This window comes from Bos mutus, chromosome 10, assembly GCF_027580195.1.
Source record: "Bos mutus isolate GX-2022 chromosome 10, NWIPB_WYAK_1.1, whole genome shotgun sequence".
In the NCBI taxonomy this organism is placed as follows: domain Eukaryota; kingdom Metazoa; phylum Chordata; class Mammalia; order Artiodactyla; family Bovidae; genus Bos; species Bos mutus.
Window position 1 is genome coordinate 70,023,152 of NC_091626.1, and position 13,999 is coordinate 70,037,150.

Genomic DNA, 13,999 nt, shown 5'->3' on the forward strand with positions numbered 1-13,999 from the left:
AGCTCAGCTTTCTTTATGGTCCAACTCTCATATCCATACATAACTACTGGAAAAACCATAGCTTTGACTAGACGGACCTTCATCAGCAAAGTAATGTTTCTGCTTTTTAATATGCTATCTAGGTTTATCATAGCTTCTCTTCCAAGGAGCAAGCGTCTTTTAATTTCATGGCAGCAGTCACCATCTGCAGTGATTTTGGAGCCCAAGAAAATAAAGTCTTTCACTTTTTCCATTGTTTCCCCATTTATTTGCCATGAAGTGATGGGACCAGATGGCATGATGTTAGTTTTTTTGAATGTTGAGTTTTAAGCCAGCTTTTTCACTTTCCTCTTTCACTTTCCTCAAGAGGCTTTTGAGTTCCTCTTCACTTTCTGCCATTAGGGTGATGTCATATGTATATCTGAGGTTACTGATATTTCTCCCTGCAGTCTTGATTCTAGCTTGTGCTTAATCCAGTTGTAATATTAGGTTGCTGCAAAGTATTGTTGTTGTTCAGTTGCTCAGTCATGTCTGACTCTTTGCTATCCCATGGACTGCAGCACGCCAGGCTTCCCTGTCCTTCATTGTCTCTTGGAGTTTGCTCAAATTCATGTCCATTGAGTGGTGATGCCATCAAACTACCTTATCCTCTGTCACCCCATTCTCCTCCTGTGCTCAACCTTTCCCAGCATCAGGGTCTTTTCCAGTGAGTCAGCTCTTCACATCAGGTGGCCAGAGTATTGGAGCTTCAGCTTCAACATCAGTCCTTCCAATGAATATTCAGGATGGATTTCCTTTAGGATTGACTGATTGGAACTCCTTGCTGTCTAAGGGACTCTCAACAGTATTAGCATGGTGCAAAAGTAATTGCGGTTTTGCATTGTTGATCTTTGTTATTTGATTTTGAGATGCCTTCTTAAATGTAATTATGCTATACTTCACTTTAATGTGCATTTATTGCATTATGTTTTTTGCTAATAATTTATTCAGTTCAATTCAGTCACTCAGTCCTGTCTGACTCTTTGCAATGTCATGAGCTGCAGCGCGCCAGGCCTCCCTGTCCATCACCAAATCCTGGAGCCCACCCAAACTCATGTCCGTTGAGTCGGTGACGCCATCCAACCATCTCAACCTCTGTCTTCCCCTTCTCCTCCTGCCCTCTATCTTTCCCAGCATCAGTGTCTTTTCAAATGAATCAGCTCTTCGCATCAGGTATTGGAGTTTCACCTTCAACATCAGACCTTCCAATGAACACCCAGGACTGATCTCCTTTAGGATGGACTGGTTGGATCTCCTTGCAGTCCAAAGGACTCTCAAGAGTCTTCACCAACACCACAGTTCAAAAGCATCAATTCTTCGGTGCTCAGCTTTCTTTATAGTCCAACTGTCACATCCATACATGACTACTGGAAAAACTATAGCCTTGACTAGACAGACCTTTGTTGGCAAAGTAATGTTTCTGCTTTTTAATATGCTATCTAGGTTGGTCATAACTTTCCTTTCAAGGAGTAAGCGTCTTTTAATTTCATGGCTGCAATCACCATCTGCAGTGATTTTGGAGCCCCCAAAAATAAAGCCTCTCACTGTTTCCCCATCTATTTGCCATGAAGTGATGGGACCGGATGCCATGATCTTAGTTCTGAATATTGAGCTTTAAGCCAACTTTTTCACTCGCCTGTTTCACTTTCATCAAGAAGCTCTTTAGTTCCTCTTCACTTTCTGCCATAAGGGTGGTATCATCTGTGTATCTGAGCTTATTGATATTTCTCCCAGCAATCTTGATGCCAGCTTGTGCTTCATCCAGCCCAGCATTTCGCATGATGCACTCTGCATGTAAGTTAAATAAGCAGGGTGACAATATACAGCCTTGACGTACTGCTTTTCCTCTTTGGAACCAGTCTGTTGTTCCATGTCCAGTTCCAACTGTTGCTTCCTGACCTGCATACAGATTTCTCAAGAGGCAGGTCAAGTGGTCTGGTATTCCCATCTCTTTCAGGATTTTCCACAGTTTATTTTGATCCACACAGTCAAAGGCTTTGGCATAGTCAATAAAGCAGAAATCGATGTTTTTCTGGAACTCTCTTGCTTTTTCGATGATCCAGTGGATGTTGGCAATTTGATCTCTGGTTCCTCTGCCTTTTCTAAAACCAGCTTGAACATCTGGAAGTTCACGGTTCACATATTGCTGAAGCCTGGCTTGGAGAATTTTAAGCATTACTTTACTAGCGTGTGAGATGAGTGCAATTGTGCGGTAATTTGAGCATTCTTTGGCATTGCCTTTCTTTGGGATTGGAATGAAAACTGACCTTTTCCAGTCCTGTGGCCACTGCTGAGTTTTCCAAATTTGCTGGCATATTGAGTGCAACACTTTCACAGCTTCATCTTTCAGGATTTGAAATAGCTCCATTGGAATTCCATCACCTCCACTAGCTTTGTTTGTAGTGATGCTTCCTAAGGCCCACTTGACTTCACTTTCCAGGATGTCTGGCTCTTGATGAGTGAGCAGACCATGGTGATTATCTGGGTCTTGGAGATCTTTTTTGTACAGTTCTTGTGTGTATTCTTGCCACCTCTTCTTAATATCTTCTGCTTCTGTTAGGGCCATACCATTTCTGTCCTTTATTGCGCCTATCTTTGCATGAAATGTTCCCTTGGTATCTCTGATTTCCTTAAAGAGATCTCTAGTCTTTCCCATTCTATTGTTTTCCTCTGTTTCTTTGCATTGATGGCTGTGAAAGGCTTTCTTATCTCTCCTTGCTATTCTTTGGAATTCAGCATTCATATGCTTATATCTTTGCTTTTCTCCTTTGCTTTTCGCTTCTCTTCACAGCAATTTGTAAGGCCTCCTCAGACAGCCATTTTGCTTTTTTGCATTTCTTTTTCCTGGGGATGGTCTTGATCCCTGTCTCCTGTACAGTGTCACAAACCTCTGTCCATAGTTCATTCAGCACTCTGTGTTTCAGATCTAGTCCCTTAAATCTATTTCTCACTTCCACTGTATAATCATACGGGATTTGATTTAGGTCATACCTGAATGGTTTAGTGGTTTTTCCCCACTTTCTTCATTTTAAGAGACTTTAATGATTTATTATTTGGTGTTTATTTTATATTTATTTTAGACTATAGAAATGATGTTAGACAAAATGTGAATTTGAGCTTTTTAAATTTGTGTTCAAAATGAGTCATAGAGCAGGGTAGACAGCTCACAACATCAACAACGCATTTGACCCAGCAACTGCTAATGAATGCACAGTGGTGGTTCAGGAAATTTTGCAAAGGAGACGAGAGCCTTGAAGATGAGGAGCATAGTGGCTGGCCATCGTAAGTTGATGCCAGTAAATTGAGAGCCATCATCAGAACTGATCCTCTTAAAATTATGCAAGAAGTTGCTGAATAACTCAGCCTTGACCATTCTATGGTCTGCCTTTGAAGCAAATTGGAATGGTGAAAAAGCTCAATGAGTGGGTGTCTCACGTTCGTGAGCTGACTGCAAATCAGAAAAATTGTCGTTTTGCAGTGTCCATGTTCTTTTATTCTACACAACAACATGAACTATTTTCCAATTGGATTGTGATGTGTGATGAATAGTGGATTTTATAGTACAACCAGGGATGACCAGCTTGGTGGTTGGTCCAGGAAACTCCAAAGCATTTCCCAAAGCCAAACTTGCACCAAAGAAAGGTCATGGTCATCGTTTGGTGTCTGCTGCTTGTTTCTGATCCACTACAGCTTTCTGAATTCTGGCGAAACCGTTACATCTGAGGAGTATGTTCAACAAACTGATGCTGCTGCTGCTACTGCTAAGTCGCTTCAGTCGTGTCCGACCCTGTGCAACCCCATAGATGGCAGCCCACCAGGCTCCCCCGTCCCTGGGATTCTCCAGGCAAGAACACTGGAGTGGGTTGCCATTTCCTTCTCCAATGCATGAAGGTGAAAAGTGAAAGTGAAGTCGCTCAGTCGTGTCTGACTCTGAGCGACCCCATGGACTGCAGTCTACCAGGCTCCTCCATCCATGGGATTTTCCAGGCAAGAGTAGTAGAGTGGGGTGCCATCGCCTTCTCCGTCAACAGACTGATGAGACGCACCAAAAACTGCAACACCTACAGCCAGTATTGGTCAACAGAATGGCCCAGTTCTTCTCCACAACGATGCCTGACTGCACGTTGCACAGTCAACGCTTCAAAAGTTGAACAAATTGGGCTACGAAGGTTTGCCGTATCCACCATCTTCACCTGACCTCTCACCAGTGGCAACCGACTTCAACTTCTTCAAACTTCTAGACAACTTTTTACAGGGAAAATGCTTCCACAGCCACAGGAGGCAGAAAATGCTTTCCAAGAGTTTTGTCTATTCCTGAAGCACAGATTTTTATACTACAGGAATAAACCAACTTATTTCTCATTGACAAAAATGTGTTGATTGTTATGGATCCTATTTTGATTAAGAAAAATGTGTTTGAACCTAGATATAATGATTTAAAATTCATGGTATGAAACTAGAATTACTTTTGTACCAACAAAAAGAGTCTGACATGACTGAGCGACTTCACTTTCAATATAATGCCTCTTTAATGTTTGGTTATCTCACTGGGCTCTGTAATGGAAAGGTAAGTACTTTTTTATATGCACTAAACAGATTTTAGAACCAAGATTTGGGATTTCCCCCTTTCCAGCCAAGCAATCTAATTAATGTATAGGATTAGTAGTACTTCTGGGTGCTGGAATGTTTATGTTAATTATTTAGTCCTGATATGCTGCTCCTGTTTCTTTTGTTTCAGGTTAAATGGAAACCACCCTTGGGAGCCAGATGCCTGTGTAGCCATTCTACCACATCAGTGAATTGCAATGAGTGGAGGAGGAGAGCAGCTGGATATCCTCAGTGTTGGAATCCTGGTCAAAGAAAGATGGAAAGTAGTAAGTAGACATCAGGAAGAGAGAGGGGTGGGGTAGGGGGAAGGAGGAGGTTTTGATATCTTGATAAAAGTAGCATTTCATTAGGAAATAATACATTTATTGCTTATATGCCTAAGCAGTTACTTTTGTTTCTTTTCCTATGATTAGTTTTTGTTTATACCCTAATTCTTGTTCTTGCCCCTTATAGTAGTAAATTTTCCTAACCTCTAATAGTTACTATTGAGTAAGGTAAATGAAAGTATACTTAGGGAAAGAACAATTGAAAAAACTACAGTGTAATGCCCTTTTTATTTTTTAACATTTTATTAAGGAAAATTGTAAGTATATGTTAAAATAGCATGACTGTTATAAAGAACCTTCAGGTACCCATGCCCCAGCTTAACCAGTTATAGATTGATAGTCAGTCTTGCTTCATCTCTTTAACCTCTTTCCTAAAATATTTTTAAGTTGTTCTTTCTTATTTTTTAAATTATGAAAATATAACACATTTACAGGAGACGTGGAAAATACAGGACAAAGTTACATATAGTCCCAGTATATATTACAGTCATTTGTTTTAAGTAGATAAATTAAGATTTTTAGTTGGAGTTTCAATATCAAACTCTCAGAAATTAATAGGATGACTGTACAGAGAAGTAGAATATAGTATACCTTAAAAGCACTATAAACCAATTTGACACAATAAAGATTTATACAGTTTTCACACAACAGTAGGATACAGATTCTGTTGAAGTTCCCATTGACTATAAACTAGGAAACACTGGAACATACCCAGAGACATAAGATCAGGTGCAGAAATTTCATGGTCTTAAAGGTGTAGAAATCATACAGAATCTGTTCTCTTATTTCTGTGGATTTAGGTTAGCGATCACTATCAAACGATAGTTGAAAATAACCCACATATTTTCAAGTACAGTGTGCATTTACCAAGAGAGCTCTTTAACTTAGCCTTTGAAAGCCTCAATAAAGTTAGAAGACTGAAAAACATAGAAGGTGATTGCAGAGAAGAAAGCATTTAAATGAGAAATTAATATCAAAGATACTTTTAAAAATCCCATGTATTTGGAAATTAAATATCTACTTTTAAATGAGGGGTATATCTAAGAACCAGTAACATGGGAAATTACATATTTGTAATAGAATAAAAATGAAAAAACAATTTACCAGAATCTGTTGCATGCAGCTGAAGCTGCTAAATGCAATTAAATATAATGTGGAGTCTTAAATAAGGTATCAAAACAAATAATGAACACTAACATAAAATTTTGTGAAGATTTGAACAAAATCTGTACTTTAGTTAATACTGTATCACTTGTTAACTTCCTGTTTTTTTTTTAACAGCATAATATTTCTTAATATTCTCAGAATTAGATTAGAAGTTTCAAGCCTCATTCACATTTTTTTTAATCACTAAGATAATAAACTTTCTAGACTTCTAGCAGTAATACTAGATGCCAAAATATATGGAACTATATCTAAATTTTGAGTGAATATAAATTAGAAATCTAGCATTCTATCATACTGAGTCAGACAAGTGGAATCAAAATGTCATGAATTTTTTAGCTAGGCAAAAATTCATAAGTCTTCTAAAATATGTGTATTATACATATTCTATATAGATATATATGTGTATACAAAAGCTTTTCTACTATACTTTGCTTGAGAAAGAACATCAAAAAAAATAGAGAGTGATGGAGAAATGGGAAAACATACCAAATGAAATGGGAGCATTGAGTATGAAATAGAAAAAGTGAAACAAACTAGATAAAAATAAAAGATCATCATAGAGTCCAGTTTGTTTTTTTTTTTAATGTTTTTAATGACTGGGACAGATGTAAAACCGCAGCTTCTGGAAGAACCATTTGTTCTTGCCAGTGTTGTGTCTCTCCTCAAACTTGACCTTTGCCTCTCATGGAGCCCTGCGTTTGAGAGCGGATCTCTGAAGACATCCTTGTTGACAACAGTTTTGTCCAAGGGGATATTAGGAGAGTACCTTGTGGGCATGAGGTGACTATAATTATAAACTTTGACAAAAGACTTGATCTTTGACCTCTTGGTGATTTTCTTCTTGCCCATGGAAGCTGTCACTTTGCAGGGATAGTGATCGATTCCAGCCACCAGAGCATGGCTGTAGGGTCGGTCTGAGGTGCCATCATCAATATTCTTCACGATGACTGCTTTGCGTCCAGAGTAGCAACAGGCCAGGACCAGCACCACCTTCCCGGGTCTCATGAACTTGCCCATTTAGGCAGCTACCACTCGGGACTACAGCAGAAAGCAAGAAAGGGCACTTCTGCTAACCTTTCACCGCGGGAAGCATGATCTCACTTCCCAGTTGTTTTTAAACATTAAAAACAGATCGCTCCCAAAATATTTTGAAGGAAATTTTTTACCTTACTTTTCTCTATGTACATCAGTATATAATCTCTAAAAGATAGACTTCTTTTTAAAATGTAATCATAATATCACATTCAGGAAAGCAATGTCATTAATATCATTAGATATCCTTCCAGCTTTCACATTTTCCTAATTGTTTTGTAAAGTTTTTTTAACAGCTGAATCAAATCCAAGTGAAGTCTGGATATTTCAGTTGTTTGACATCACTTAAGTTTCCTTTAATTTCTAAGTTCCTTTTCATCTTTCTTTTTTTCTTGCAGTTTATTTTTTGAACAAACTACGTTATTTGCCTGTAGAATTTTCCATAGTTTGGGTTTTTTCCTGTTGTTTCCACGTGGTATTAACATGATTCTCTGTCTTGTGTATTTTATGTAAGCTGTTGGTTATGTAGAGAGGCTTGATTAGATCTGACTTCAGGTTTGTTTATTGAAGTAGTGGCTTTCCCCACCCCCCCCTTAAGGGTACTGTTAACTTTGGATGGGAGGCATATAATGTCTTATTGCCCATCATTTTGTTAACACTATTGATCATCATTGTCTAGGTCTGTTAATTCAAAGGGATGGCAGATTGGTGATATTCTGTCATTCCTTCATTTATTAGTTGAAGTACATCTATGAAGAGAAATTTTGCATCGTTAACTATTTGATTACCCTGAGATATAGTTTGACTAGGAATACAGGATAAATGCTTGATTCTTTTTTTAATTTACCAGCTTTCAAAGTAATAAATTGGTTCCCTAGCATCTTCTGATGCTAATGAGAATCAAACCCCATACCCACCGGAGATGCTTAGAGGGCGCAAACATACCTTGTGTGCACCAGGACCCAGAGACCCTATAGAGACTGAGGCAGAACTGTGTTAGGGTGTCTCCTGAGGAGGTACAGATCAGCAATGGACTGCTGCGGGGGCAGAGGCTCTGGGTGCAGTAGACCTGGGTATGGCATTAGCCCTCTTGGAGGAGATCGCCATTAACCCACCATAGAACCACCAGAACTTACACAGGACCAGGGAAACAAACTCTGCGAGGGCACAAACAGAACCATGTGTGCACAAGGGCCCAGGAGAAAGGAGCAACGACCCCACAAGAGACTAACCCAGACTTGCCTGTGAGTGTCTAGAAGTCTCTGGCAGAGGTGTGGGTTGACAGTGGCCAGCTGCAGGGTTAGGGGCACTGAGTGTAGCAGTGCTTGCATTGGACCTTTTGAAGGAGGTCATCATTATCTTCATTAGCTCCACCTTGTTTGGCCTCAGGTCAAATAACGGAGAGAACACAGCCCACCCTTCAACAGAAAATTGGATTAAAGACTTACTGAGCATGGCCCCGCCCATCAGAACAAGACCTCAGTCTCTCCCATCAGGAAGCTTCCATAAGCCTCTTATCCTTCTCCATCAGAGGGAAGACAGACTGAAAACCACAGTCACAGAAAACTAACCAATCTGATCACATGGACCACAGCCTTGTCTAATTCAGTGAAACTATGAGCCATGCTGTGTAGGGCCACCCATATGGACGGGTCATGGTGGAGAGTTCTGACAAAATATGGTCCACTGGAGAAGAGAATGGCAAACCACTTCAATATTCTTGCCTTGAGAACCCCAAGAACAGTATGAAAAGGCAAAAAGATGGACACTGAAAGATGAACTCCCTAGGTCGGTAGGTGCCCAATATGCTACTGGACATCAGTGGAAAAATAAGTCCAGTAGAATGAAGAGACAGAGCCAAAGCAAAAACAACACCCAGTTGTACTTGTGACTGGTGATGGAAGTAAAGTCCGATGCTGTAAAGAGTAATATTGTATAGGAACCTGGAATGTTAGGTCCATGTATCAAGGCAAATTGGAAGTGATCAAACAGGACATGGCAAGAGTGAACATCGATATTTTAGGAATCAGTGAACTAAAATGGACTGGAATGGGTGAATTTAACTCAGATGACCATTATATCTACTACTGCAGGAAGAATGGAGTAGCTATCATAGTTAGCAAAAGAGTCCGATCTTTTGGATGCAGTCTCAAAAACGACAGAATGATCTCTGTTCATTTCCAAGGAAAACCATTCAGTGTCACAGTAATCCAAGTCTATGCCCTGACCAATAATGCTGAGGAAGCTGAAGTTGAACAGTTCTATGAAGACCTACAAGACCCCCTAGAACTAACACCCAAAAAAGATGTCCTTTTCATTATAGGGGACTGGAATGCAACAGTAGGAAGTCAAGAAATACTTGAAGTAATGGGCAAATTTGGCCTTGGAGTACAGAATGAAGCAGGGCAAAAGCTAACAGAGTTTTGCCAAGAGAATGCACTGGTCATAGTAAACACCCTCTTCCAACAACACAAGAGAAGACTCTACACATGGACATCACCAGATGGTCAACATTGAAAACAGATTGATTATATTTTTTGCAGCCAAAGAGAGAGAAGCTCTATACAGTCAGCAAAAACAAGACTGGGAGCTGACTGTGGCTCAAATCATGAACTCCTTATTGCCAAATTCAGACTTAAATTGAAGAAAATAAGGAAAACCACTAAACCATTTAGGTATGACCTAAATCAAATCCCTTACTACATTTGAAGTGACAAGTTGATTCAAGGAATTAGATCTGATAGATAGAGTGCCTGAAGAATTATGGATGGAGGTTGGTGACATTGTACAGGAGGCACTGATCAAGACCATCCCCAAGGAAAAGAAATGCAAAAAGGCAAAATGGTTGTCTGACGAGGCCTTGCAAACAGCTATGAAAAGAAGAAAAGTGAAAGGCATGGGAGAAAAGGAAAGATACACCCATTTGAATCCAGAGTTCCAAAGAATAGCAAGGAGAGATAAGAAAGCCTTCCTCAGTGATCAATGCAAAGAAATAGAGGAAAACAATAGAATGGGAAAGACTAGAGATCTCTTCAAGAAAATTAGAGATACCAAGGGAATATTTCATGCAAAGGTGGGCTCAATAAAGGACAGAAATAGTATAGACCTAACAGAAGCAGAAGATATTAAGAAGAGGTGGCAAGAATACACACAAGAACTATACAAAAAAGATCTTCATGACCCATATAATCACGATGGTGTGATCACCAGCCTACAGCCAGACATCCTGGAATGGAAAGTCAAGTGGGCCTTAGGAACCATCACTAAGGACAAAGCTAGTGGAGGTGATGGAATTCCAGTTGAGCTATTTCAAATCCTAAAAGATGATGCTTTGAAAGTGCTGCATTCAATATGCCAGCAAATTTGGAAAACTCAGCAGTGGCCACAGGACTGGAAAAGGTCAGCTTTCATTCCAATCCCAAACAAAGGCAATGCCAAAGAACTCTCAAACTACTTCAAAATTGCACTCAACTCACACGCTAGCAAAGTAATACTCTAAATTCTCCAAGCCAGGCTACAGCAATATGTGAACCATGAACTTCCAGATGTTCAAGCTGGATTTAGAAACGGCAGAGGAACCAGAGATCAAATTGCCAACATCCATTGGATATCAAAAAAACTAGAGAGTTTCAGAAAAACATCTACTGCTTTATTGACAATGCCAAAGCCTTTGACTCTGTGGATCACAACAAACTGTGGAAAATTCTGAAAGAGATGGAAATACCAGACCATCTGAACCTGCCTCTTGAGAAACCTATATGCAGGTCAGGAAGCAATACTTAGAACTGGACATGGAACAACAGACTGGTTCCAAATCGGGAAAGGAATATGTCAAGGCAGTATATTGTCACCCTGCTTATTTAACTTATATGCATAGTACATCATGAGAAATGCTGGGCTGAAAGAAGCAAAGCTTGAATCATGATTGCTGGGAGAAATATCAATAACCTCAGATATGCAGATGACACTACCCTTATGGCAGATAGCGAAGAGCCTCTTGATGAAAGTGAAAGAGGAGAGTGAAAAAGTTGGCTTGAAACTCAACATTCAGAAAACTAAGATCATGGCATCTGGTCCCATCACTTCATGGCAAATAGATGGGGAAACAATGGAAAAAGTGAAAGACTTTATTTTTCTGGGCTCCAAAATCACTGCAGATGGTGACTTCAGACATGAAATTAAAAGACGTTTGCTCCTTGGAAGAAAAGCTATGACAAACCTAGACAATGTATTAAAAAACAGAGACATGACTTTGCTGAAAAAGGTCCATCTAGTCAAAGCTATAGTTTTTCCAGTAGTCATGTATGGATGTGAGAATTGGACTATAAAGAAAGCTGAGCGCCAAAGAATTGATGCTTTTGAACTGTGGTGTTGGAGAAGACTCTTGAGAGTCCCTTGGACTGCAAGGAGATCCAACCAGCCCATCCTAAAGGAAATCAGTCCTGAATATTCATTGGAAGGACTGATGTTGAAGCTGAAACTCCAATACTTTGGCCACCTGATGTGAAGAACTGACTCATTTGTAAGACGCTGATGCTGGGAAGGATTGAGGGCTGGAGGAGAAGGGAACGACAGAGGATGAGATGGTTGGATGGCATCACCGACTCAATGGACATGAGTTTGAGTAAACCCCGGGAGTTTGTGATAGACAGGGAGGCCTGGTGTGTTGTAGTCCATGGAGTCGCAAAGAGTCAGACACGACTGAGTGACTGAACTGAACTGAGCATCTTCTCAGAGTGACTAATGAAATTTTAAAAATTATGATTAAGAATTCATGGATTTAAGCATATTTCATGTGTTTCAGTCTGTTGTAGTTATCATTGTTATTGATGTTTAAATTGTCTCATTTGACTAAAGGGATTTCCTTCAAGTTGTCTCCTGAGTCTTTTTAACATGATCCTTATAGTCTTTTGATGGCTTCCTTGCCCTGGACTTGGAATCTGCTCTTTTTCTTCCAGTGAAGAAGCATTTTTCTTTTACATATATTTAAATATGTTTTATTGCTACCTGGTCTTTTGTTAACCAAAGTTTTGTTCCACTGGCAAGTTTAGCCAAGTTATTCAATTGTTTCCTTCATCTGTCAACAGATTGCAAAAAGCAGATTATTCTTCTAGAAATAAAAATTTTGTTTTTATGGTACAGTGTTTTACTTATTAGGCAAAGCAATAGACTTTGAAAATTTTCTTGAGTAAACATAGGAAAGAACCTTATCATCATGGCTGGTGCAGGGAGATTCCAGCAGTTGGTAATCTTTATATAAGTCAGGCACGTGTGTTGCTTTGGTGAGAGCTTTGTGTTAAGTGCTGTGGTAAAGGTTGGCAGTTCTCCATTAGACATATCTGCTAAGTCACTTCAGTCGTGTCCAACTCTGTGCGACCCCATAGATGGCAGCCCACCAGGCTCCCCCATCCCTGGGATTCTCCAGGCAAGAACACTGGAGTGGGTTGCCATTTCCTTCTCCAATGCATGAAAGTGAAAAATGAAAGTGAAGTCGCTCAGTCTTGCCCGACTTAGCAACCCCATGGACTACAGCCCACCAGGCTCCTCCGTCCATGGGATTTTCCAGGCAAGAGCACTGGAGTGGGGTCCATATCAAAAGGTGACAAATGCAGCTATGCCTGGCATAGTTGCTCTGTCTTGATAATGAGAGCCAATAGACATGTGGAGCATGTCTGCCAAATTTGAGTGGCATAGTGGCCTCTTAGTAAAAAAAAAATTACAGGCTCATTGTTTAGGATGGTCTTTTGGTTATCTGTTATTCATTGAGTTGGCCAAAAGATTCGTTTGGGTTTTTCTGTTACATCTTATGGAAAAACCCAAATAAAGTTTTTGACCAACCCAGTAACAAGCTACATCAAAATTTAGAGGCTTAAAACAATCATTTATTTTGATCACAGTCTTATGGATTAGGAGTTAAAAAGAGTTCTGCCTATATGATTTGTATTTCTTACCCTTGTGGCAACTAGCAAGCTTGAGCATTGGAGGGGCCACCTCCAAATGACTTCTTTGGTGCCTTGGGGTCCTCTAGTTCCCTTAACCCCAAGCTGCTGGCCCATTTTCTATGTTCTGTGTAGCCATTCAGTGCCTCCAAGAGGAGGGTAAATGGTGCTGAGAGAACTGGGCTCTGGTGGCCTGTCCCTCCAACCTCCCCACAGACACATCTCAGTCTGGTTCCAGAGGAGATTTCAGTTGGTAAAAAAGATGCTAGGGATTTAAAACATCTTCAAATGATTGCCTTAGAATTAGAACAGATCTAGTGGTTGAGAGTTATATGTGGGAAGTGAAGCTTCAGATACTGTGTCTTTTATGATGTTTCTGATGCTGGCTGTAGACCTAATTTTAAAATTGTTTGTGGCTGAAATAAATTCAGTACTTCTTGTGGACAAATCTGTGGGAAAAAATTTTGACATTATTTCTAAGTATTCGTTCTTGGCATATACTCAGTTAACAATATTGAGATCTTTTAGCATAAAATAGGGATAGTCAATTATATATTATTTTGTAAATATAAGAGATGAATCAACTTCTAATTAGAATCTATTAATTGTGTATGTGTTCTTATTTTATTTCCCATGCAGTTGAGGAAGATTGGGGGTGGGGGCTTTGGAGAAATTTACGATGCCTTGGACATGCTCACCAGGGAAAATGTTGCACTGAAGGTGGAATCAGCTCAACAACCAAAGCAAGTTCTGAAAATGGAGGTTGCTGTATTGAAAAAACTACAAGGTAAGCTGCTTTGTATGATATGCCAAACAATTTATTATTGTCTTTGAACCTCAAGTTACATCCTTTATCAGTTGAATATTCTGGTGTCAACTAAGTGTAACCATGCTGAACATTTTTATCTT

The 13,999-nt window shown here is 39.7% G+C and overlaps 1 protein-coding gene and 1 pseudogene across 7 annotated transcripts in view; one reads left to right on the forward strand and one right to left on the reverse strand.

The window, feature by feature from the left end:
* Positions 1-13,999, forward strand: part of TTBK2 (tau tubulin kinase 2) — a 132,134-nt gene that overhangs the window by 34,076 nt on the left and 84,059 nt on the right. For 6 of the 7 annotated variants that reach the window (XM_070378145.1, XM_070378141.1, XM_070378140.1 and 3 more), the window contains 2 exons: positions 4,757-4,892; positions 13,730-13,877. In XM_070378145.1, the coding sequence (XP_070234246.1) occupies positions 4,824-4,892; positions 13,730-13,877 (217 nt within the window). In that variant the 5' untranslated portion in view covers positions 4,757-4,823. Of the gene's footprint in view, positions 1-4,756; positions 4,893-13,729; positions 13,878-13,999 lie in introns of those variants that run through there. The other variant, XM_070378146.1, reaches the window with a different exon arrangement.
* On the reverse strand, positions 6,709-7,436 carry LOC102264893 (large ribosomal subunit protein eL27-like; annotated as a pseudogene).